Source organism: Pagrus pagrus, assembly GCF_965226575.1.
Source record: "Pagrus pagrus genome assembly, chromosome: 14".
Classification (NCBI taxonomy): Eukaryota; Metazoa; Chordata; class Actinopteri; order Spariformes; family Sparidae; genus Pagrus; species Pagrus pagrus.
The window spans coordinates 17,703,245-17,726,801 of NC_140198.1; the positions used below are offsets into that span (position 1 = coordinate 17,703,245).

Genomic DNA, 23,557 nt, shown 5'->3' on the forward strand with positions numbered 1-23,557 from the left:
AACTGTAGAACAGGGCTGCAGGACAGGCGGAAAAATCATATTGTGATTGTTTTGACAGTTATCACAATTACAATATAATTTGTGATCAGTGGGAATGATCATTTTTCTTTCACAATTTTAATTTTCACTGAAAAAACTATTAAAGGAGACATATTGTGCTCATTTTCAGGTTCATCATTTTCTTTTGTGTTACTGCTAGAATAAGTTTACAGGCTTTAATGCTCAAAAAACACTTCAGCTCTCTCATTCTGTCCAGTGCTGCAGCTCTGTATTCCCCCTCTGTCTGAAACCCTCTGTTGTAGCTCCTGTCTCTTTAAGGCCCGCCTCCCGAATACCCAGTCTCCTCTGATTGGTCAGCTCACACACGCCTGACCCATCACCGCTACCAACAACAAAGCAGCTTTGCTAAACTAATCTTTAGGTCCCAAACTAGCTACTAGGCATTTATTATGCAATCATGTAACGTGTATGGTGACGTAGTGTGATGTCATGAAGTCACGGAGCTTAAGTCGAGACTACTGATGAGGCATTTCAGGAGCAGCGTTTTCTGTGGGAGAGAGCAGCTTCTCTTGGTGCGGACTTTGACCTTTTTAACTTTCAGGATCTTTTACATCCACAAAAACATATAAAACACTGAAGAAAATGGAAAAAACAAGAAAGCACAATAGGTCTCCTTTAAAATCATGATGATGTAACATTTGCTGGGCTCTGTACCAAGCAAACATCTTTTCTAACATCTGGAGAAGAAAATGTGTAGGCCAGGGGCACCTCTGAAGCTCTGCAGTGCTTCATTATAATGCTGCTTTGTCACACATTTTACCAAATGTTATTGCACTTGACCATATTGCGATTTCGATTATATTTCAATTAGTTGTGCGGCCCCAAAGAAGAACTACTGGAAACAGTTTTGAAACCACTGAGATGCACATTTACAGTCAGACGACAATCAGCAGCATGAAAGCTTTTGAAAAAAGAGCTTCCTGTTGCTGTTTATTGTCAAGCCTTCATAATATCCTTAAGTTCTTTTTTATAGCCACTCAGTCAGTCTCACTATCACGAAATGATCCATTTATGATCATATTAGGGTTTGGTTTAAGGCAGACTGATACAGCTCGTAAGACTGTTCAGCTACAAATATCCTGGGAAAACATTAAGCGAGTTATTAATCATTTATGTGTTTTTCTAGGGTAGCAGTTTTTTGGATCAAGAGGCAGTTGTTTAAATGACAAAGCTTCCCTGCTTTTGTGTTGGGAGGATGTAAAATGACATTTAAATTGTCATGGCTAATGCATACATCTGAATGTACAGACAATTGGTTTCCAGACAAATTGAGCAGAAACTTTTGGGGGCAGGGTCAACACTTCAGTTCCTCTTCACGTTATACTTCTACGTAAGGTACACCGCACACTTCTCTATAGCAGTCACAGTCAGTCATGCAGTATCTATTCAAAGTCACTGTTAATGTGGCAAGGGTATTTAAAAAACTAATCAGAACTAGTGAGGATTTGATTGAAAACATCACATATCAGTAATGGTAAGAAAATAGCTGTCTTTGCTTTAAAATGTAACAATTTCTGTTGCTGTCCTTGATTCTGATTCAAAGAGAATTTGTTTATTACCTTCACACAGCAGCTGAAAAATGACTTAATAACACTGGAATAGATAGATGCTGAAGCACCAGGCAGATTATGTAGATGTGAATCATGTTCATAACTTGGTGATCTGTGCAGTTCCTCTTCAAAGATGGTTTCAATTGGGTCCTGATCAATGAAGGACTGAAAAGACTGCTGAACATTTAGAACTCCAGATATTTAGATACCAGTAGTTAAGTACAGCCGAATGCCTCTTTTTGATCAGGTTAACGCACTAAGAAGCGACAGGAACTAAAAGTTTCGATTGCACATGAGGTTTTAAGACAAATTAGGCTAATGTCACTGGTAATTGAAATTGTCAAATAATGGAAGTTATCCTTAGGCACAGCTGTGCTTTTCTGTGTTGCTAACTTGACCAATTTCTTTGCTTGACATAGAAACTTTTTTATTTTTTCAGTGGAAAACAGCTGGCTGCACTGGTGTATTTAGCTAAATGTCAACATTAGCATGCTCACATGTTCACAATGACTAACTAACAGTTAGTAGGAAGAAGTGAATGAGAGAACGATTTCAGACACAGCCATAGTTGTAGTAGAGTGTTAGCATGCTAACATAAACATGCTGCAGCCATACTGCTGGCACATGATGAGTGCCACTTTTCTTATGTTTTTAACTTGGACATGTATTATTTTTTAGGCTAAGCACCCGGATTTATTGTGTGAAGTGCAATTGCATTTTCTTTATCTGGCCTATAGCTAATTTTATTTTACCACCTCCTTTCTGCAACTATCAAACCCATATAGATCTATAGATGGACAATATTATTTTGGTGAAATATGAATAAACTAAAGATTCAGTCAACCATCTTGTTTTGAAGGCAATCAATTAAACCATGACAAGATCATTTTGTCTTGTTGTAGTTTGCTGAAGTTCACCGACACAGTCATCATCAGTCGAGGGCTTGTTTGACAAAAGTGAAGCTATTTCATCCTCTGAGTGGAGTAAACAGGAATAATTTAGAGCACCGGTGGACTAGATAACACATCGGAAGAGGGTGGCACCAGACCGGTTGCTATGGAAACAAGGAGTGATTCATGGGTCGGGGGTCTCAGGAAGCCGAGGAATACACGGTTTGAACAAAAGTGGTGAGTGATAAGTGTCCAAGTTCAGCCCTCGCTGTGTGTTGGTGGAGAGCAGGAGTGCTTCTGGCAGATCCTGGAAGTTCAGTTTGTTGTTGGAACAACATGAAGGCAATCTGTGATTCTCGAAAAAAGAACCTGCTGCCAACAATCTCCACTCCCACTTTAGAGACACCGGAGAAAATGGGTTTGCTCGCTCACTTTTTTCGTGGCATTGTAAAACATGCAGATGATGCTGCACCTATAATGATTGCAGATAGATGAACATCATTTGTCCCCGCATGGGTAATGGGGGGTTGGAGAAGATTTGAAGGCTCCCAGAAAGAAACATGAGCGGGGTTTTAATGTCAGCAGCCCTGGCACCACGCAGACAGTGCACAGAGGCTGCTCTATGTGAACCAGAGCTCGTGTGTCAAATGGGGAACCACACATGGACGGAAATGTCTCAGATATTCAGGGAAAGAGAAGCCTGGACCAGTCAGAGGTGTATTTTTTTAATTAGCTGTTTGCATGTAATTCAGCATGCTACTTCTGCAGCATCATTTGAAGCATATGAGATAATCAATAAGACAGACACGGTAGTCTTTTATTGTCCCAATGCTACACATATACACATGATACTAGCCATCCTTCTAAGCATTTTGCACTAATGTCCACTTATCTTTTAGGCTTCGAGATGACAGAAAATAACATTTTACATATAAAATACAATAGAAATTAAGATTTTTGATGAATAGGTTTGCACATGGGGGATCTGCACTCATGACTTCAGTTTTTCTGAGCTCCTGACTGTGTCTATGCATACATAAACATCCATCCTGTCTGCTTCCAGTAATTTAACCCCACCTCCTCGGTCCTTTCTTGTATTAGCATTTAGATTTATGTAGCAGCTGAACGCTTCTTTCAATACAGTATGTGCTCATTTGCATCGAATGATGTGTGTCTCAAGCTCGGCCGGGGAGACTGCGAGCTCAGGGACCGTCTGCGTCAGCTTGTTTCGAAAGCATTGCATTAGCAGAGCAACACCAACAAACTAAAATGCACATTATTGTTAATGTAAAGTCTCAACATGATTGCCTAGGAGGAAGATACTGGCAGCTAGAATTAATCAGCCTAGTTTAAAGCCATGGTGTCCTTTCAACATTTTCAAAAAGAAAACAAGTGAAATGTAATACTCAGTCTGTTCTGATTGGTCGGCTCACACACACCTGAGCCATCACCACTAACAACAAGAAATCAATTCTTACGTGCCAAACTAGGGGACTACTGACGAGGCATTTCAGGAGCAGTGTTTCCTGTGGGAGAGAGGAGCTTCTGGTGGTGTGGACTTTGACCTCTTTAGCTTTCGAGGCCTTTTACATGCACAAGAATGTGTATGAAATGCTAAAGGAAAGAAATAGAAGAAAAACTAAATGGGTCTCCTTAAAACTTGTCAAATCTTCAAATTTCCTGCCAACGGCGAGCCCCTCGGTGTCACAGGGTGTCTTCTCGGTGATTTAAGTGCACATTAACACTTTCACATGTCAGCATATCTGGACACGCTATTGAAACTACTGATAACTTCTGATCGTGACAACAGAGCAGGCGAGGAAGGGAAACAAAGATTTCTTGTGACTTCCTCACTTTACTCTACAGCGTTTTCTACGTGTGTGTGTGTGTGTGTGCATGTGTGTGTGTGTGTGAGTCTTTTCTGGTAGCAGCTCTGCACCACTGCACCTGCTCTTTAGGCTGCAAGCATGAGAGAGAGAGAGGAGATGCATGTGAAAAAGCTAGACAGGAAGAAGCCTCATACCTTATTGAGTGCGACAAAAGGTTTCAGCTCGAGCTGATTGACGTCAGTTTGGTCAAAGACAGGGCAGCAGTCGCAGATGATGACAGAAACCGAATGATCTTTAGCAGAAACAAAACCCACTCTGTCGGTAAGTTACAGTCAAGACTTAAAACGACGATTTGTCTGTTTGGCCTTAAAAAAGGGAAGCAATGTGCTTCGTACTCTGTTGCCTTTGAATGACTCGACTGAAAACTCGACTGAAAAAAAAACAGCTGATCCAAAATACTATACCGCTAATGCTCCTGTTGTTTTTTTATTTATAGATTCTTTTAACACTGGTGCAGGAGTGAGCTAAACCAAACTGTGTCTGTTTGTGTGTGAACGTATGCACGGGTGAGAGAGAGTTTACACTTATTTCTCTTGTACGCTGGCACACTGTCAGTAAGTCAGGAAGGCCCCCTCCTCTCTGCTAATACTGTCTATTGTGAGCGTGTGCGGCGTGGATGTGTTGAGCATTTTAGTCTGCTGCCGAACTATTTAGGGAAACTGTGGAACGGAAAGTGTGTAAAGGAAAGAATAATAATGAAAGAAAGCAGAAAACAGAGGTATGAGGCATTACTCAACAATAAGACACACGTCAGAGCTGCTCACTGCTTTATAGTTAGAATTCAATAGTTGTTTATCAGAGCCGTTCTCCTCCACAAAGTGTTTCTGAGCACTCGCTTACAAGCTGCCGTGGTTGAATATAAAGCCGTCGATTAGGATAATAGCACTGTGGAATGATGGGACGGATGAGATTGAAAAAGCTATTTATTCCTCTGTTTTTTTTTCTCTACAGGTGGCCAGTGGACCAAAAGGGAAGCAGCAGCAGCAGGCACTGAAGAGTGCAGACGAATGGATGCCATGTTAGAAGGGTTGATAGAGACAGAGCCTCTCCTACACAGAGGACAGAGAGTCGGGCTCCAGTGATGATCCTCTCATCCTCACACCGCAGGAAGGAGCACCCCGCAACTGGACCACCACCGACACTCACACACGCACACCTGCGACGAGTCACGCTCGCACATTCTCCTCAATCTTCTTCATTCACACTTCAGAACTCTTGTGTGGCAGCTCACAGAGGCATCGATGAGAGCCCGAAGGGTTGAGAAAGTTCAGCCATCTTAAGTGGTGTGAATGAGGACTGTATTTGCTGCCTACACTTCGTCCTCGTACACAGTTCTCCCGTTTCACACCAGCACCATAGAGACCAGGACAGAGATTTAACTGGGAGAGCGGAGAGCTCTGGGACCAGAGTGGAGAATAGATAGTTAGACTGGTTCCTCAGGCATCATGCAGTCAGATGACCTCTTCATCCGTAAGTTTCGCCGTCAGAACATGCGGCCGCCGATCGCCACCGTCAATTTTGACCCAAAGCGGGAAGCGGGTGTGGTGGAGTGGCCGCCCAGGAGGGAGGGTGATGGAGCTGACGGAGACAGCCTCACTCCGAGCCGCGCAGGGTTAACCCTGAGGTCGGTGGGCCGTGGCCACATCATGCAGAGGAGCAACAGCGATGTAACCTTAGGAGACTTGGACTCCTCCGGAAAGGCAGGGGGCAAGGCAGCTCGGGCAGCTGGTGAAAAGGTGGGTGCGGGTTCTCAGGGGGACTCAGGTGTGTTGCTTCACAGGGAATATGGCAGCCTGTCCTCACTGGAGAGACAGTCTCAAGCCCAGGAGACGAGCACAGACGACCAGGGGCCCCTGAGTCCGAATGCCCTCCGCTTCAAAGACCCTTTCCTGCTCTTAGGACTGCAAGGCAACCCTCCGGAGCCTGATGGATTCTTTCGGGGTCTGTCTCTTCCCACAGGGGACTCCCCAAAACCTGCCAAGCCGCCGAAGCCTGAAGGTCTAAGTAAGAAGACCAAACCTGTGCCCCCTCAGATCCCTCAACCAGGTCCGTATGACGTGATCGGGGGTGGAGCCTGGGTGAGGAACTTTGCCCACTACGACGTTCAGAGCATCCTGTTTGACCTCACCGAGGCGGCTACAAACAGAGACAGCATCGGGCGGAAAAAGAATATCACCTCAGGGGCTTCAGCCGCCTCCCAGCTGCGCCCACTCTCCCAAGCCACCCCGTCCTCACCTGCGCAGGGCGGGGGAGGTAACGGTGGGAACGCAGATGACCCTGAGCAGTCGCTGCTGCTGGACGAAGGCGACGGCAATGATAACGAGCTCCTGCTCAGCTGCCCACACTTCCGCAACGAGACGGGGGGAGAGGAGCAGGTGGGTCTGGGTCGGTCCCAGTGGAGGCGGGGACTCTGGTCGAGCCTGCGAACCCCCAACGATGCAGTGTCGGTCCTGGAGGAGCCCAGAGAGAGTCACGTCCAGCAGCAGGGCAAGAGCAACTACTTCATAGAGCATGCAGATCTGGGAGCACATTACTATCGCAAATATTTCTACATGAAAGGTATGTGCAGCACCAGGCAACTCATGCTGATTCTTCTTATGGAGGGAACAATATCACATCAGGGATGAAAATCAATTTCTGTTCATTTTTCTAAAATGAAAGTGGAAGTACACTGTGGTGCTTTGTGGATTCCTGCACAATACTGTACAAACTGTACTGCACTTTAACTTAATTAACATGTTGGGCATATTTGTATTATATTTTTTGCTCCTAGACTTGCAATACTTGCTTTTTGTCTTTCTTTATACTGTATTTTCCTACTTACTATATTCATTGTGGTGCACCAAAACACCAAGACATATTCCTTGCATGTAAAACAATACGATCACCTTTTAAGTCTGAGTAAGACTTTATCAGGGTACAAATGTATCATTTAGGGACTGTGCTAAAATTATTAGGGACAATCGGGGGGGCAAAAATGGGGGAGGGGTAAGCACTTTTTTTGAGCGGAGGGTAGTGTTACTTATCTGGGAGGTCAGGAAAACTCTTTTAAGTTTCAGCCTGGATTTACTTTTTATTTTCGGCTTTTTCTTGTGAAACTTTATTGTTTAAAATCACTAAATCTGCTTTTGTGAGTGCCACAAGTATTAAAGTCGCTCTTTGGCTTCAAAATCCGCAGCCTGTTCCCACTTCAGGTTGTTACAGCCAGAAAGTTGGCCCGAGTAACTGCTAACTATTACAGCTTCCCAATGAACACCTCCAGACCGGGGCCTACGCAGCCTTTGAGAATGATGGAGACCAGTTACAATACCGAGGTCCTGATGGACAGATGCCAGTAGCTTAGTTGCTAAGGTAACCTGTAACCTCTGCTAATTTAGCTGTCGCTATGCAGTTAGCTTGTAGCCATGCAGCAGGAGCCTATCTGCTCAATCAGCCACGGGGTGTCAGGAGCCAAACCTGGCAGGAAAACCACCTCGGTACTGTATTCCCTGTACTGTATCGCTTTTGGCTACTGTAAACGCCAGTCAATATCTGAGACAAGTTTCTCCGTAGCTGCCTGTTTTTAAAGGGAAACTACGCCAAAGCAAATAGCATTTCATGGGAACTTTAAACTTTTTCACTAGTTGTTTCCTATTTCCCTCCTTTCTTTTCATTTTGTTGCCACTTTTACCGTGGTTCTCTGGCGAAACATCTCTAGTAGGTGCAGACTAAACAATTTGCTTCTCACTAAGGGGGCTGCAGGGGTGTGGAAGGGTTCTTCCAACGTGTTTTATGGGCACAAATTCATGTTATCATTGTCTGGCACTGGGTACGAAATCTATCAGGAAAATGTTTCCCAGTCAGGCTGGCAGCCTGGTACCATTTTTGTCTGCTTTTACGTCTCTATTATAAACTAAATGCATGAATAAGCTCACATTCTGTCCTGTGTTGTTGGAAGTTGCTACTGTGAGGAAAAACAGAGCGATCCGCTTGTCTTGATCCGCACGATTTTTTTTCTTGTGATCACCATATTTTAAGCACAACTCTGTCACAGTCTCGTTCTTCACAGTTGTATTTATGTGACTGTATTGTCATCACAGAACACCAGAATTTCTTCGGCATGGACGATCGCCTCGGTCCAGTGGCCATCAGTTTCCGTCGAGAGGAGAAAGAAGGATCCAGCGGAGCTCAGTACAATTGCAGAATCATCTTTCGCACCACAGAGGTAAAACCTGCACTTTGAGCTCAGTGTGTGTACAATTGATCCGACTGGATGTGACAAATGCGAATCTTCTCCTCAGCTGAAGACGCTGCGAGGGTCCATCCTGGAGGAGTCAGTGCCTTCTGCCGCCCGTCACACGACCCCTAGGGGCTTGTCACCCAAGAGGCTGCTGGAGTTCATCATGCCTGAGCTGAACCTGCACTGCCTTCGCTTGGCCTCAAACTCCCCGAAGGTCCGGGACACCCTGCTGAAGCTGGACGAACAGGGGGTGAGTACGTCTGCTGACACTGAAGACTGCAGCATGCATCAGACAGAAAGCCTTTGAGGCCATCGGATAGATACAAATGAAAAAAGATTTTTTTTACCAAGGTCAGACTACAGTGTCTGAATCTGAAGTCCACACCCAAAGATAGCACAATGACAGTTGTTTGTAATGTGTTCTCAGAGCCCAGAGTGTTGCTGAATTTGTCTGACAAATACTCAGAAAGAATAAAAACCTAGAATAAACTAACTGAAGCATGCAAATATACAGGTCTGAGACACTGCAGCCGAAAACATCATTGATTAACTCATGTTGATCGCGTAGTGATTTTCTGATCATGTGTCACATGAATAGAAACCTTACTTTCATGACCCCTTGCAAAATTAAGGGGGGACATCAGACACGATTACATCCAACGTGTTTCACATCGAAGCTTAAATGAATGTCTCTCAGATGTGATTTGATAGTTTTGAATCATTTTATGCTTTTCTATGTATCGTGTAACACTCCCATACAGTAAGATTAGCTAGGAAGTGGTTGATTGCTATCATTAGCCTTCTAATGAAAGCTAATGGGTTGTCAACTAAATTCGAGCCTCCCAGCCTGAGCATGATGTCAGAGGGAAATGGCCTCCGTGTGAATACAGTCTACAAGGTTTGATTTGGCCCGCAGGATGTTTCTAGCGTAATAAATAATTAAAAATAAAATTTAAAAATCACTGTTCATTCATTTTTCGCAAGCTAAAATGCTCTTTTGATATGTAAGATAACAAATGATTGAGTATTTTTCTTATGTGAGCATGTGGGGGACACAGGAAGTCAGTCAGTTAAGGGAACTCGGGATCCAAGTACCATCTTGCATCTCAACAATACAATAGGTGTTGTCTTTTGGCCCGTGGGTCAACATTAAGGCCCTCAAGTGAAAAGGTTAACTCCTTCGACAAAATGCAACATTTTCCAACAGAAATGTCTGGAACAACCTTTTAGTGCTGTAAAGTAAGATGTCAAATGATCAGGAAACCATTTAATACAGATGAAAAGTCCTGGCAGTTTAAATGAAAGGATGGTATAAATATGCATATGTAACAGCCTAAACTCTGTGATTCTCTGTCTTCTAATGCAGCTGAATTTCCAGCGAAAGGTCGGGGTGATGTATTGCCGGGCCGGGCAGAGCTCAGAGGAGGACATGTACAACAACGAGAGCTCGGGGCCGGCATTCGAGGAGTTTCTGGATCTGCTGGGGGAGCGTGTGCGCCTCAAGGGCTGGGAGAAATACCGAGCTCAGCTGGACAACAAGAGTGAGCTGAAAACACACACCACACCCGCCATCCATCGGCTGGATCTCACCTTGTCGCAGTACCATTATCCAAAGGGCATCAGTGCAGCACTGAAAGCCTAAGATAACTGCTATCTGGCCACATGTAATCTGAGTAATGCCTGCAAAATAGCATAGTCACTGCTGATTATCTTGGAGCTGTTTTCCCCTCAGTGAGCAGCAAAGAACCGCTTTGAATGTGACAGTTTGAGTTTAGTCTTTCATTCAGAGACGTTGACTGATTTTGCTAAATCTCTTTATGTGATGTGTGTGATGTGTGTGTGTGTGTGTGTGTTTCTGTGTGCTTGTGTAGCGGACTCAACGGGGACACATTCCCTCTACACGCGCTACCAGGACTATGAGATTATGTTTCATGTGTCCACCATGCTGCCCTACACAGCCAACAACACACAACAGGTAAAATAAACAAAGTTGTGACACACAATTTCCATTTCCTGCCTTTTGTTTTGCAGCTGCATTTTTTCCAATACCAGGTTAATCTCCTGGAGTTCTCACACTGACAGTTTTCTCAGATGTTTCACCTCTCTTCTTAAAGAAATTGCATCAGTCTCGGTACAACCTTCATTACCCACCTCTGTTCAGACGGTCATGCTTTGGTAAATGCTTTAGAAAAAGCCTCTGTACTCGGCAACAAGCATGACATAAAAATCCTGCCCCCCAGTGTTCACTCCCACCATGAAGGTATTCACTGTCGCCTCTCAGGCAGCCTTCCTGTTCAGCTGACTGTCAGCTCTTTATGCGCAGGCTGTGGTTTAAGCCTGTTCGCCGTCACTTCAAAGAGACTGGACATGACGCACTATTATAATACACTATGTAGATTAGAGGTTTAACAATGCCCTGAGATACTTCTTTAAACTGTTTAGTGGCTTGGGATTTTTAGTTTGAATGCTTTTTCTGACTTTATTCAGTGTTACAATCTAGTTTCAGTTCTATTAACGAATTCAAAAGAGAAGGTGTTTAATCAGTGATTTTGAAGATGCAAGACTCATAGTGTACATTATTTTTTGAGTATTAAGTGAGTAAACCGATAGAAACAGTGTGGTCATGCCACAGATGGATTACTGAATGGGCTGACTGGTTGCGAAAGTCCATTAATGACTACAAAGAGACACAAAACAACTACAGAGAAACAAAGCTACCTCAGAGAGACATACATTTACCGCGAGAAGACAAGAAATGACTACGAGAGACATGAAACTACCAAATAGAGACACAAAAGTACCGCCAGCAACCCACACAACAACTACAAAGGGACACGAAAGTAGTGACAAGAAAGGGTGACAAAATAGTTGGGGGGGCCTTTAAATGTCTGTGCCCAGGGGACCGTTGTCTCACGATCCGTCCGTGGGTCATGCCAAGCAAGGCTACTTAAGAAAATACTTATTTTATTTTATTTAGCTTTAAGTAAATACATATACTCAACAAATGTTTGCTTGAAGTACATACAGTCAGTAATGTAGTTGATGTTCTCGCTGTTTTTAAAACCTCTCTTGTATATTCTTTAGATATAAATCCAGTCAGATTGCTGCAGTGAGATACGTCTCGTCTTAGTTTACCACGACGACTCTGGCCTGCTTGTTTAACACGTCTCTCTGTGTGTCTGTTTTGCTCCATCAGTTGCTGAGGAAGCGACACATCGGTAACGACATCGTGACAATCGTGTTCCAGGAGCCAGGCGCCCTGCCCTTCACTCCAAAGTCCATCCGCTCCCATTTCCAACATGTCTTCATCATCGTCCAGGTTCACGAGCCCTGCACTGACAAAACCTATTACAGGTCTGACTTCCTGCTGCACTCTTTTCAGAATAAATGCATCTTTCTACCCCCGAAAAAAAAATCATTGTACAGGCTGAAATCTCTTATGAGAACAGATTACTCACCAGCTAGTGGGTGCTTTGTATCATAGGAAAGTGTAATCAATATAAAGATGGGTGTATAGCTATATATAGGAGAAAATCTAAATCTGTACACCCCTGCATCGGATTCAATGTCAGTGTTTGTCTTTCTGGAGAAACACTGGAGCTCTGAAAACAAGACGTAGATCGAATGTCTCTGCGGTATTCTCTCTCTTACGCTGTCATTCCTTTTTTTCCTCTCTCCCTCTCAGGGTGGCTGTGACACGCTCTAAAGACATCCCATTATTTGGCCCACTGTTCCCTAAGGGCGCACGCTTCCCTCGCTCGCTTGCCTTCAGAGACTTCCTCCTGGCGAAGGCAGTGAATGCAGAAAACGCCGCCGAGAAGTCAGAGAAGTTCCGCTCCATGGCCACCCGCACGCGACAGGAATACCTGAAGGACCTGGCCGAAAACTACGTGACCACCACTCCCATCGACTCTTCCACCAAGTTCCCGCTGCTCTCTCTGGGAGGCAAGCGCAAAGACAAGCTGAAGGGCGCCAAAGGGGCGGAGCTGCACAGCGCTGGAGCACTGGTGTGGGCTGTGATGGTCAACGGCGGAGATGATGGGGAGGCGGGAGAGCTCAGACTCCCCTGTCTGCTGGGGGTGTCGGCGGAGTCGGTGGTGCTCATTGAGAGGTGCACACGCAGGGTGGTGTTTAACTGCTCCTGCAGAGACGTCATCGGCTGGAAGGCGGTGACGGAGACGAAGGAGGGGGGGCCCTGCTTGGACATCTTCTATGAGCGCGGGGAGTCAGTGTCAATCAGTGTGATGGAGAGCCAGGCAGAGGATATACGAGAGGTGGTGCAGAGGCTAGAGGTGGGTGATTGTGTCCAGATTTGAAATTTGTCAGAGTGGTCGCTTTGCATCTTTCTGATTCATTCACGTCCTCACCTGCAGCTGGTCACCCGAGGATGCGAGGCTTTCGAGGTCACCCCCCTGCGCGACGGAGTCGGCCAGCCCGGCTTCCTGATGAACGAGGAGGGCTTTGTGACGGAGCTGCAGCGCTTCTGCTACGCCGAGAGCGGAGGCCTGCAGCTGTGGGCTCGTGTGGTGCGGCTGTGCGGACACTCGCTCGTTCACCTGAGCCCCGAGGAGAGGACCAGGCTGCTCCGCACTGCGCACAAGATCCACATCACTGTCATCCCACCGGACGAGAACGGCAAGCCTCGCAGGTGGGTGAGGCTGCAGAGAGGGGGAGGAGGAGGGAGCACTAACGAGGGCATGTTTGGATCAACAGACGCGGAGTGAGACTGGAGAAGGGGCTCATGGGTATAAAGCGTGCTCCAGAAAGTGAAGAGTAGTCCCAGTGAGGGGGTGAGAGGGAGGTTGACGGTAAATAAGAAGGAGGGGGTTAGTGGGACGAGAGAGGTGCTACTCTGCCGCTGATGACAGCCTGCTGTCAGTGTCACACCAGCTGGCTAACAGCCAATCAATCCCTCTAATGATCTCTAATCACTGTGACACAGTGTTACCACTCAGCTGAAGTCAGAGGGCAGATGTGGACACAATAAAGGAAAAACAACATTAAAGTGGAGCTCTTAACTTTAGATCAACACTTCCAAGCTGGCAGCAGAAGCATCCTCAGAGAACCCCAAACTAGTTTATTTATATTCCACTTCTGAAATGCTTGTTGTCTGACAACAAAGCACAAATAGTCACAAAGATGTCATAATTCCTCACAGGAAGTAGAGGCTCGGCGATTTCAAAGGAATATAACAGAAGCGTAGACATATATAGCCTTTTTTTTTCATCTCGTCTTTGTTTTTGTCTTCTAGATTAATTTATGTGAGAAGCTAGACACAAACGATGGTTTTCTTCTCTCTGAGTATGTTGTTGTTTCGTGCTCTGCAGAAGTTTCTCCGAGCTCTACCAGAAAGCCATCAAGGATGCAGAGTGCAAGCCCGGCGAGGATCAGTCTGGAGAGGCCTGGGTGCTGGACGAGAGGGAAGAAGAAGAAGAAGAGGAAGAGGAGGAGGAGAAAGAGGAAGAGGAAGAGCAGAAGCTGAAGGCGGATGGGGTCAGTGAAGCGGACATAACGGAGGTGCAGGTGGAGGCCGAAGAGGGCGAGGCGCAGCCGTGTGATAAAGGGCAAAGCGAGAGAAGTCTCGGCTCGCTCCTCACGCCGCCCAGCTTACCGCTGCTACGGGCCACTTCTCTGCAGGACCAGCCAGCCAATCAGAGCCAGGAGGGCAGCGGCCCACAGCTCACACGCAGCTGCTCTTTGGAGAGACGGCCATCCTTCACGGACACATGTGACGGTGATGGGTGAGTGTACTATACTACTACAGGCATCATAGAGACAAGAAATGCTGCTTTGCGAGACATCATAATCGTTCTCGCTACATGTACAAAGTGGGAGAGCAGCAGGTAAAAAGAGCTCTTACATCATCCAACATGGCTGAAAATATCCTCAAACTGGAGCTGACTCATCACAATTCAATCTCTGAGTCAGTGCGTCACTTTTCCTGCAAAGGACGAGGCACAGAGAAAGGACACTAAGCAGTGTGTCACGCTGCGTCACTGAAGTGTGTCAACTTAATGCAAAAGTTTCACCTTAGAAAACTCATTCAGATGTTCCGTTTTCAATTTGAATCATTTTATTTTCAAACTCCGACCCTTTACTCAAGTAAAAGTACTAATACCACACTGTAAAAGTACTCTATTACACGTAAAAAATATGTAAGTATAATCAGGAAAATGTACTTAAAGTGTTGAAAGTAAAAGTACTGACTGCAGAAATGCCTCTTGTGATTATTATACTTTTATGTATAACACCATTAAATTAATAATACTTTTACATTCAATACAAAACAATACAAGATACATTGTGCTGTTGTTGGTGTTGTTGAGTTGGAGTTAATTTGCAACAAATTATTTTCCTAATGAATTAATCTCCCGATTATTTTCTCGATTGTTTTGTTTATAATATGTCAGAAAAGAGTATCACAATGTTGGACTTATAGTCCAAAGTTTTAATAATTTAAAATTAATTAATAATTAATAAAATAATTACAAGGAGTAGCAGCAAATCCATTTGAGGAGCTGGAACAATTAAATGGTTTTGGCATGAAAATGTGCTTTTATGACAATTATCAAAAAAGCTGCCAATCAACTAATCTCGTTTGCTTTACATGTATATGTTGTTAGTCACAGTAGTTTAAGCTGTCAAATGTGATCACGATATCAGATTATCACCGGACGATTATCGTGTCGCAAAGAATTCACAATAACGATATTATCATATGTGTATTATTAACACAGTAGAAATATTTCATTTTTTGAATATCACAGTTATTGCACCGCTTATTGCCGACACCCCTACTGTCAAACTAAAGTTTTAATGGAGTACAATATTTCCTTCTGACTTATAGTGGAGTAGAAGCATAAAGTAGCATGTAAAGAAAAGACTCAAGTGCAAGTACCTCAAATTTGTCTTAAAGTGCAGTACTTGAGTCAATGTACTTTGTTACATTCCACCTCTGCATGTAACTAATTGGATGATTGCACAGTAGATCTTAAAGGGTTTACAGGTCTTGGGAAGTATTACTGCATATATGTATATAAAGATAGATAGATAGATAGATAGATAGATAGATAGATAGATATCTGACATATTATATTTGTGGCTCCAGAGGAAGCTGCATGTAATCTGATAAAATCCTCCAGTGATGTCATTAAGTTGCTTTGTGGGAAATGTAGTAATATCTCTGGTTCTGCTGTATCGAATTCTGATCACTTGTCTTTGAACTGTCCATAATGAGTCCAACAGTTTTATAGAAGTGCAATATTAGACCAGTGGATAATTTTTAAAATATGGCACCTACATTACCCACAATGCAACTTGCCACTGAGTGATATCACAAGAGGTACTTTCCAAGACCTGTAAACACACTTTAATGTGTAAAATTGGTAAGTCACCCTTTAAGTATGACAAGTTTTTGTCTTCTTCTTCAGACCTTAGTAGCTGACAGCAAGTCAAGTAAATGACAACAACAAAGCATTTGTTTCCATTCAACAATCATTTACATGACGGTTCGTACTCTGCAATATTCCCTGATCCTCTCGAGGTCCTCGTCTGAGAGTCACAAGAATGTTTGCCAAGTGCCAACACAGCAGGACATGTATGTATTTGCCTGACAAATTATTTGATTATTTAACACACTGCCTGGTCGTCCTTCCCCTGAGAACTCCAAAAAGCAGCTTGAAGAGGAGATTGTAAAGGAAATATTCATGAGGATGATATTAAACTCTGCTGCTCGCCAAAATGAATTTGACTGTTTTTCATTGTCATGCGAAGCAGAACTGAGCAATTTGACCAAAACCGCATCAGATGTGATTTTTGTGATGGATGATGCTGTGAGGGCAGGATAGCAAACATCAATCAGGCCAAAATCTAAGCCGTCCTGCAGATTACTTGTTTAAGTAATCCAGTTCCTGTTTTGACCTCTGGATTGGATAAAAAAAATGTCAGGGAGCATCAACAGCATATTTGCTTTGTGTTTTTTTTTTCCCATCAGGCATGTGTACGACAACGTGGGGCTGAAGGGGGAACGCCACATCTACGAGAACGTCGGTGAGCTGAAGGATGCCACACCTGATCTGATCCTGGCCGTCAAACCCAAGGTTCCCCTGGAGGACGAACAGGTGACAGGCTGAGACGAGAGGATATCTGATTGGTTTCTCCGCAGCGCTCTGTTCTCCTCTCTGACAGTGTCGTTTCCCCTCTGTCTCTGTGTCTTCAGTTCATGGCCGCTGAGTTCGGCGATGACAAAGCTTCGGCGAGTGACTCGTCTTCTCGGCTGTCGTGCGTGGACCGAGCTGAGAGGAATTCACGAGCCCTGAGTCTTCATAACTCCATCACCAAGAGTAAGGACATCAATTTTCCTACATTTCATGCTATATAATTGTAATAATGAGAGTTGAGAGGGGTGTGATTGACCGAAAAAGATTTGTTTTATGAGTTATATATGTGAAATGAAAGCTGTTGTTGAGCTCTTTCTACAGCCAAAAGGGCACATGTGAATTTTAAACCAATTATTGATCAAAAAGAGAACTGACACTTGAAACTATTTGCGGTCCAAAGGAAGTAAATGCACTTACATATATTAAAAGTATTCTTTTCAATAAATGTCCAAATATTCACTTAAATTTAGGACAAATCATGGTCATTTTTTTGTTTTGAATTTCCTATAAAGTTGGTCAAATGTCACTTATGACCCTCTGGTTCTTACCCCTCAATATATATATATATTTTAAATACTTTAAATTCAAAAAAGGAATGGTAGCTGCATGTAAAATAAAGAAATAAATGTTTGAAAATGAATTGAGGGACAAAGAGCACGCAGAGATGTTATGACCCTGATCATGGACTCAAAACAAAGCTCCCCCTCTCAGACACAACAGCTGACACGATTGCTCCAGCGATGCCAAAATGGAACAATTACACATGTTTTGCAAATCATCCCTGCCTGATTTAATTCCTTTTCCACAGATTTTTTCTGCCTTAAACCCCTCTCTTCATTATCCTCCCTCTCCTCCCCGCTGCATCCCCTTTGTCCCTCCTCTTTCATCCGCACTGCCCCCTATTCCGCTAATCTAATATCACCCCTGCTCTGCTGCCACCCCCTGCCAGGGCGGGGATAAAAGGGGGACAGATGGGTAGTGGGAGGGGTGGAGTTTTTTAGGCAGCCCCAAAATCAAGGAGCCCCTCTTACACCATCTGCTCTGCCTCCGCCGAGACTATGAGACTCATCATTTAAGCGCCGTAAGAGCACACTTGCTCATCCTCTCGTCAAATTCTTCTGATTTTTGTGGGGGCGGCCTCTGAAGCCCCTGATTGTGTTCTGTTGCGTGCTTTCACAGGAAGTCTGCAGGTCGTTAAAGTGTACCACAACTTTTGAACCTAAAAGATGAAATTCAAGGACTTAATAGATCTTAAAAAGGAAGGATTATAGCGTCTTTTGTTAGATTATTGCCTTTATTACACAGGTTGATTGCTAAGAGGTAGACAGGAAACGGGGGGAGAGAGAGAGAAAAGGTCCCCAGCTGGAATTGAACCAGCAACATTGTTATTTGTTGTTTATAGTAAACAATCAGCTATGAAGGCACAAATGTCATCGTTTTAAAATCAATTTCTTAGATGTTTTTAATAAATCTGCATGCAATCATTTACCAAAGCTTTGTTATTCAAATGATATTCAGCACATTTTTACTTTCATCTACTGTTTTCATCTTAACTGGTTCAAAAAGACCTTACAAAGTCAAAAACATAATTGTATGAAACCTGCAGTCATAAATAATAATATGTCCTCCTTGTCCCTCTGTTCTGCTCCTGAATCTGACCAGCATTAACACAGCAGCACCCCCCAGTGGTGACTCTCTGTTATTGTAGAACGGCTGCTCGAATGTCTGCAGTCCCACTGTTCTGCTGTATTATTTTCCCTGCTATGATATATTTGCTACACTGAGACATGTTTCATAAGAAAGCAATCTTCAATCTTCCCTCAGTTCTCTCAGAGACGACAGACTCTACTGAGGAGGAGTGGCAGTCCATCGCTGACCTGGCCACAGCCTGCCGCAGCATCCTGGAGGCTTTGTCACGAGAGGGTGAGACACTATTTATAGATCCACACCTCTTTCACTGTTCAAGTGTCAAACAATAAAACAAGCATCAGAAATATTAAATGAGATTTGGACCTAAGCACAAAGATACTCTTATTTAATTCATCAAAAAGTTTTAATCTAGGCTGTTTAAGCAGAGTTCAACATTAATCCCATAGAAGTAACACTTACTACGATAAAATATCAACTTTTACAATCAGTCTGTCTAAATAACTTAAATAACTTTGTCAAAGGTTATATGCCGAATAAACAAGAATTACCGGCTCACAAATGATCATGTTTTACCACTGACGAGGAAAGAAATATAAAATTCGGATCATTTTAAAAGGCATTTGTCTTGGTGGGCTCCCCATCGAACAGAGCCAGCCAAATTCCATTCAAAAAACTGGCGCTTTAAAGGTGACTGTGGCTTGTTGGCGGACAAATTGGACACATCACAGCTGGTGAAACCATTATTGTGCATGTGAAAAAAGTTATATTAAATGCTTTCTAATCGAATCGCTTCTGAAACAGTTAAGTTGTGATCTCTAATAAGAATGATTTCAGTCATGTTGAAGAAATATTGTCTGTGTAGCTGCAGCTACTGAGCCTTTGTGACTGGATGGGAATACATTTCTGCAGCCTGGTTCTAAAAGTCCTGTAATGCTCACATATCCAAATCATTTTGGCCATATGATGTATAGTACATCTCCCACTTTTGCCTCCCTCATCTTTACTGTTGATTATTATATGTAAAGATATTTTAAATGCCAATAATGTGGATAATGTTCCCTACCACAGACCGTAAAGCCGGAGACCCCTCCCAAGCCGGAGACCAGACAGATAGCAAGCTGAAAGACTCAAAGGACAGGTGGGTTGCTCTACAGTTCATACAGACAGTTCAGTATCACTGCAGTTAGTCTCTTGGTTTTCTTTTTGTCTTTGTTCTTCATCTTCTCCTTTATTCTCTCTCAAATATTCAGACTTTATTGGCCAAATACCACTGTTTGACTCAGTGCGATGGCTTCTCTCCCCCATAAAGAGAGCCCTCTCGCTGACTCAGTGGTGCACTTATGTGCATGCAGACACAGATGCTCACACACACACACACACAGCATGTCTGACTCACTGTCATTGTCATCAACTCCCACTCCAATCCATTTTGTTTTACTTTTATACTTTCCCATCTCCTCGGTGCTCCTCGGTCGCCTTGTTTTCTCTCCTCCACGCTGTGTGTGATCATACAATGTGACGTAAAGCGCTTCGAGTGGTCGCTAAGACTAGAAAAGGTGCTACATAAGTACAGTCCATTTACCATTTACCGTTACAAAGTCCACAGAAGTGTTGGCGAAAAGCAAAACAGAAAATGAGTCAATAAGAAAACAAGCAAACACCGACGTAAAGCTTCTCTGCAGTCCAAGTCCCTCATGTTTACAGGAGCAGTTCATGTCCACCCACATACTGTAGAGGTCAGCAGTGATGACTGTTTCACCGTTACAGTTTGGCTCCATCTGGCATGTAAAAAGCTGTAAAAATGGTAAACGGTAAACGGTCTGCATTTATATAGCGCTTTTCCAGTCCTCTCGGACAGCTCAAAGCGCTTTACAACACATGCCACATTCACCCATTCACACACACATTCATACACTGATGCCGGAGGCAGCCATGCAAGGCGCCAGCTGCTCATCAGGAGCAATTTGGGGTTCAGTATCTTGCTCAAGGATACTTCGACATGTAACTGGGGGGAGCCAGGATTCGAACCAGTGACCTTCCGATTACTAGATGACCCGCTCTACCTCCTGAGCTACAGCCGCCCGAAAAGACACCAGTACAGTATTCTCCATATACCATACTTCTTCTTCATCTTCTTCTGTTTGTGAAACAAGATACTAACAAGAGGTTAGTATCTAGCACAAATAAATATTTCCTATGTTCAAAATTCAGAGACATTTAGATGAGCAAACGCTGTCCACAAATACAGTTTGCACTCGACATGTGGAGACTCATGAGACACAGTGTTCAGACAAAGGGGGAATACAGCGCTGCAAAATAAAACGATGAACATGAAAATGAGCATAATGTGACTCCTTTAAACAAAGAAAAGATCAAATATACCAAATATATCAAACTTAAAAATACAACACCAGGTCATTTTCACAATGTCATGTCCTTTCCTTTGAAGCCATTGTCAGGCTTTTCACGTCACCTGGAGACGGCTTTGTGCTCGGCTCTGTCGGGCGTCGTCATTATGTTTAACTGCGGTCAGACGAAATGCATCATGGGATGACCGTACTCGCTCAGAATGGGTCTGCGTGTCAGCAGTAGCAATTACTGTAAATTGATCTTTGAGTATTACAGGTTTCATTAAAGGCAGCAAGGACGATGTTGGCTCTGTATGAGATGAAGGGAGGTGTCGCAGCAGTGAAGACGTTCACCCTGTTGATGATTTGGTTTCCATTTATTTGTTTTCTGCAAATATTCTGTAATTGCTGTTGACGAGTGTCACTGCATCTCCTTGTTGCAGTGACTCTCCAGGCCACCTAGAAGAGAAGGTATCGCAGCTGGAAGCCATGCTGAGGAAGCTGCAGGATGACCTGCAAAAGGTGCTTTGACTTTCATGAATGTTTTTCTCTGTAATGTTTTCAGTGAGCTCAACGGGAGTGTCAGCAGGTAGGAGAAAGTATTTAAAGCATCACAGCTTCTGTCGCTGGAGCGAGAGGATTTGTGTTTTCTGATGCTGCCTTTTGTTTACTTTAAATCCTCCTGTCCGTTCGGCCATTTCAAAGTCTCAGCTGACTCACTGAAGACACAAAAACACTCAAAAAGCATTTATTTATTCATAACTCTGTTGTAAATTTGTACAGTGACATTTTCAGATTCTTTGACTATTCCAACATCATACTTATTTTAAAATGTATTTATTACAACTCCTTTGGTGTAAATATTTTCTAGCACTTTCCTCTTTCCACAAATCTGTGTTGCTTTGTTTATTTTTTTTTTTCATGTAGATGTCAAAGACTGCTGTATGTGATGAATTCAAAGGCTTCTTCTCCACCTCAGAAACAGCTGCTTGAAAAAAAGAGTTCTCAATACAAGGTCCACTTGTGCTTTCGTTCAGCCTGTGGAGTCAGCAGACAGGTGGACCTTGTGTTGAGGATTTTTTTTATAAATAGTGTTTGTGTCTGTGTGTGTACAAAATATTATATAAATATATTATTCCTCTCAATTGTATGGAACGTTTTCTATTTATTCTTTGATCGGGACTGCAACTATACTCGTTTCATTATTGATTCATCTGATGAATATTTTTCTTATCAACCAATCATTTGGTCCATGAACTCTCAAGAATAATGGTGACACCAATTTCAACAGAAAATTAATCAGCTACAGGTTTGATAACTGATTAATCGTCTGTCTTTAATGAAGTAAAAATGGAACATTCTTTGCGTCTATCTTCTAAAATGTGAACATTTGCTGCTTTTCTCTTTTTTATATGTTGGTAAATTGAATATCTTTGGGCTTTGAACTGTTGGTCGGACAGAACAAGCAATTTAAAGACGTCATCTTGGCAGCTGTGATAGGCATTTTTCACTATTTTTTAAAATGTTAAAGTTAAGCAATTATTGAAAAATAATGAAAATAGTCATTAATTGCAGCTCTATACCCATTATATATATAGTAAGTTGCTTACTCAGTCTGACCAGCTGCTTTAAACCTCAAAGCATTGAGACAATGATGTCATTTAGAGCAGTGATTCCCAACCAGGGGTACTTTAGCCCAAGGGGCTACTTCTGTAGTTGCCTCGGGGTACGTGGAGAGATTACAGAGTAGCTCAACTAATTAAAAAACATAGAATCTATGATTTGATTTAAAGGAGAACTATTATGCTTTTTGTTTTGTATCCTTCAGTGTGTTTTATAGGTTCTTGTGCATATAAAAGATCTAGAAAGTTTAAAAGGTCCACACCAACAGAAGCTCCCCTCTCCCACAGAAAACACTGCTCCTGAATGCCTCGTCAGTAGTCCCGCCTTTGATTCTGTGACTCTGTGACAACGCCACGTCACAATGTCACACATTTGCATAATTCATGCCAAGCGGCTAGATTGGCACGCAAGAATTGATTTAGCTCAGCTGCACTGATGTTGTTAGCAGTGCTGGCTCAGACATGTGTCAGCTGACCAATCGGAGGAGAGTGTTTATTCGGGAGGGGGGTCCTTAAAGAGACAGGAGCTAAAAATAGCGTTTTCAGACAGAGGGAGAAAACAGTGCTGCTGCAGTGGACAGTGTGAGTAAACTGATGTGTTTTTTGAGCATTAAAGCATGTAAACCTATTCTAGTAGTAAACCAACATACAATTATGAACCTGAAAAATGAGCATAATATGTCTCCTTTAAAAAGTGCATAAGTTATAACTAACTAACTAAATTAATTTAGGTGTTATTACAATTAAGAGTGCATGAAAACTAGTTAGCAAGCAAGAGGATATGAACTAATTAACTAAAAGTAATTGATAAATAGTGGAAATGTGGTTGTAGCACAAATGCAAACTTGACCAAACTGACCTAAACATTCAGTTCAGTTATGAACTGTTGGGGTACGTCTTACAGAAAAAGGTTGGGAATCACTCATTTAGAATCTGAACTCATTTTCCATCAAAGAAAATGGTCCGTTCAGTGACTAATTGTGTCTTTTTCCTGCACTGCAGTGAGATGTGCCTCTCTACACTTCCTGTGTCGTTGTATTTCAAGCTCTGTGTTTATGTGTGCCCACTAGTTGCCTTAAAGCCACCGCTGTACCTGTCGCTCCCCTCCCGTTCCTGCCACAGCGATCTGAGCGACGGCTTTTGTTTTCTGTTGTGTGCCGATGTCTTTCA

At 43.2% G+C, this 23,557-nt stretch overlaps 1 protein-coding gene across 9 annotated transcripts in view; it reads left to right on the forward strand.

The window, feature by feature from the left end:
• sipa1 (signal-induced proliferation-associated 1) overlaps positions 1-23,557 on the forward strand; it is a 38,605-nt gene that overhangs the window by 12,152 nt on the left and 2,896 nt on the right. For 2 of the 9 annotated variants that reach the window (XM_084374139.1, XM_084374138.1), the window contains 14 exons: positions 5,341-6,948; positions 8,469-8,593; positions 8,670-8,858; positions 9,975-10,149; positions 10,480-10,583; positions 11,805-11,962; positions 12,294-12,900; positions 12,982-13,256; positions 13,936-14,349; positions 16,602-16,728; positions 16,827-16,950; positions 18,592-18,690; positions 19,486-19,555; positions 21,209-21,287. In XM_084374139.1, the coding sequence (XP_084230265.1) occupies positions 5,835-6,948; positions 8,469-8,593; positions 8,670-8,858; positions 9,975-10,149; positions 10,480-10,583; positions 11,805-11,962; positions 12,294-12,900; positions 12,982-13,256; positions 13,936-14,349; positions 16,602-16,728; positions 16,827-16,950; positions 18,592-18,690; positions 19,486-19,555; positions 21,209-21,287 (3,660 nt within the window). In that variant the 5' untranslated portion in view covers positions 5,341-5,834. Of the gene's footprint in view, positions 1-4,596; positions 4,651-5,340; positions 6,949-8,468; positions 8,594-8,669; positions 8,859-9,974; positions 10,150-10,479; positions 10,584-11,804; positions 11,963-12,293; positions 12,901-12,981; positions 13,257-13,935; positions 14,350-16,601; positions 16,729-16,826; positions 16,951-18,591; positions 18,691-19,485; positions 19,556-21,208; positions 22,423-23,457; positions 23,551-23,557 lie in introns of those variants that run through there. The other 7 variants (XM_084374142.1, XM_084374145.1, XM_084374146.1 and 4 more) reach the window with 7 other exon arrangements.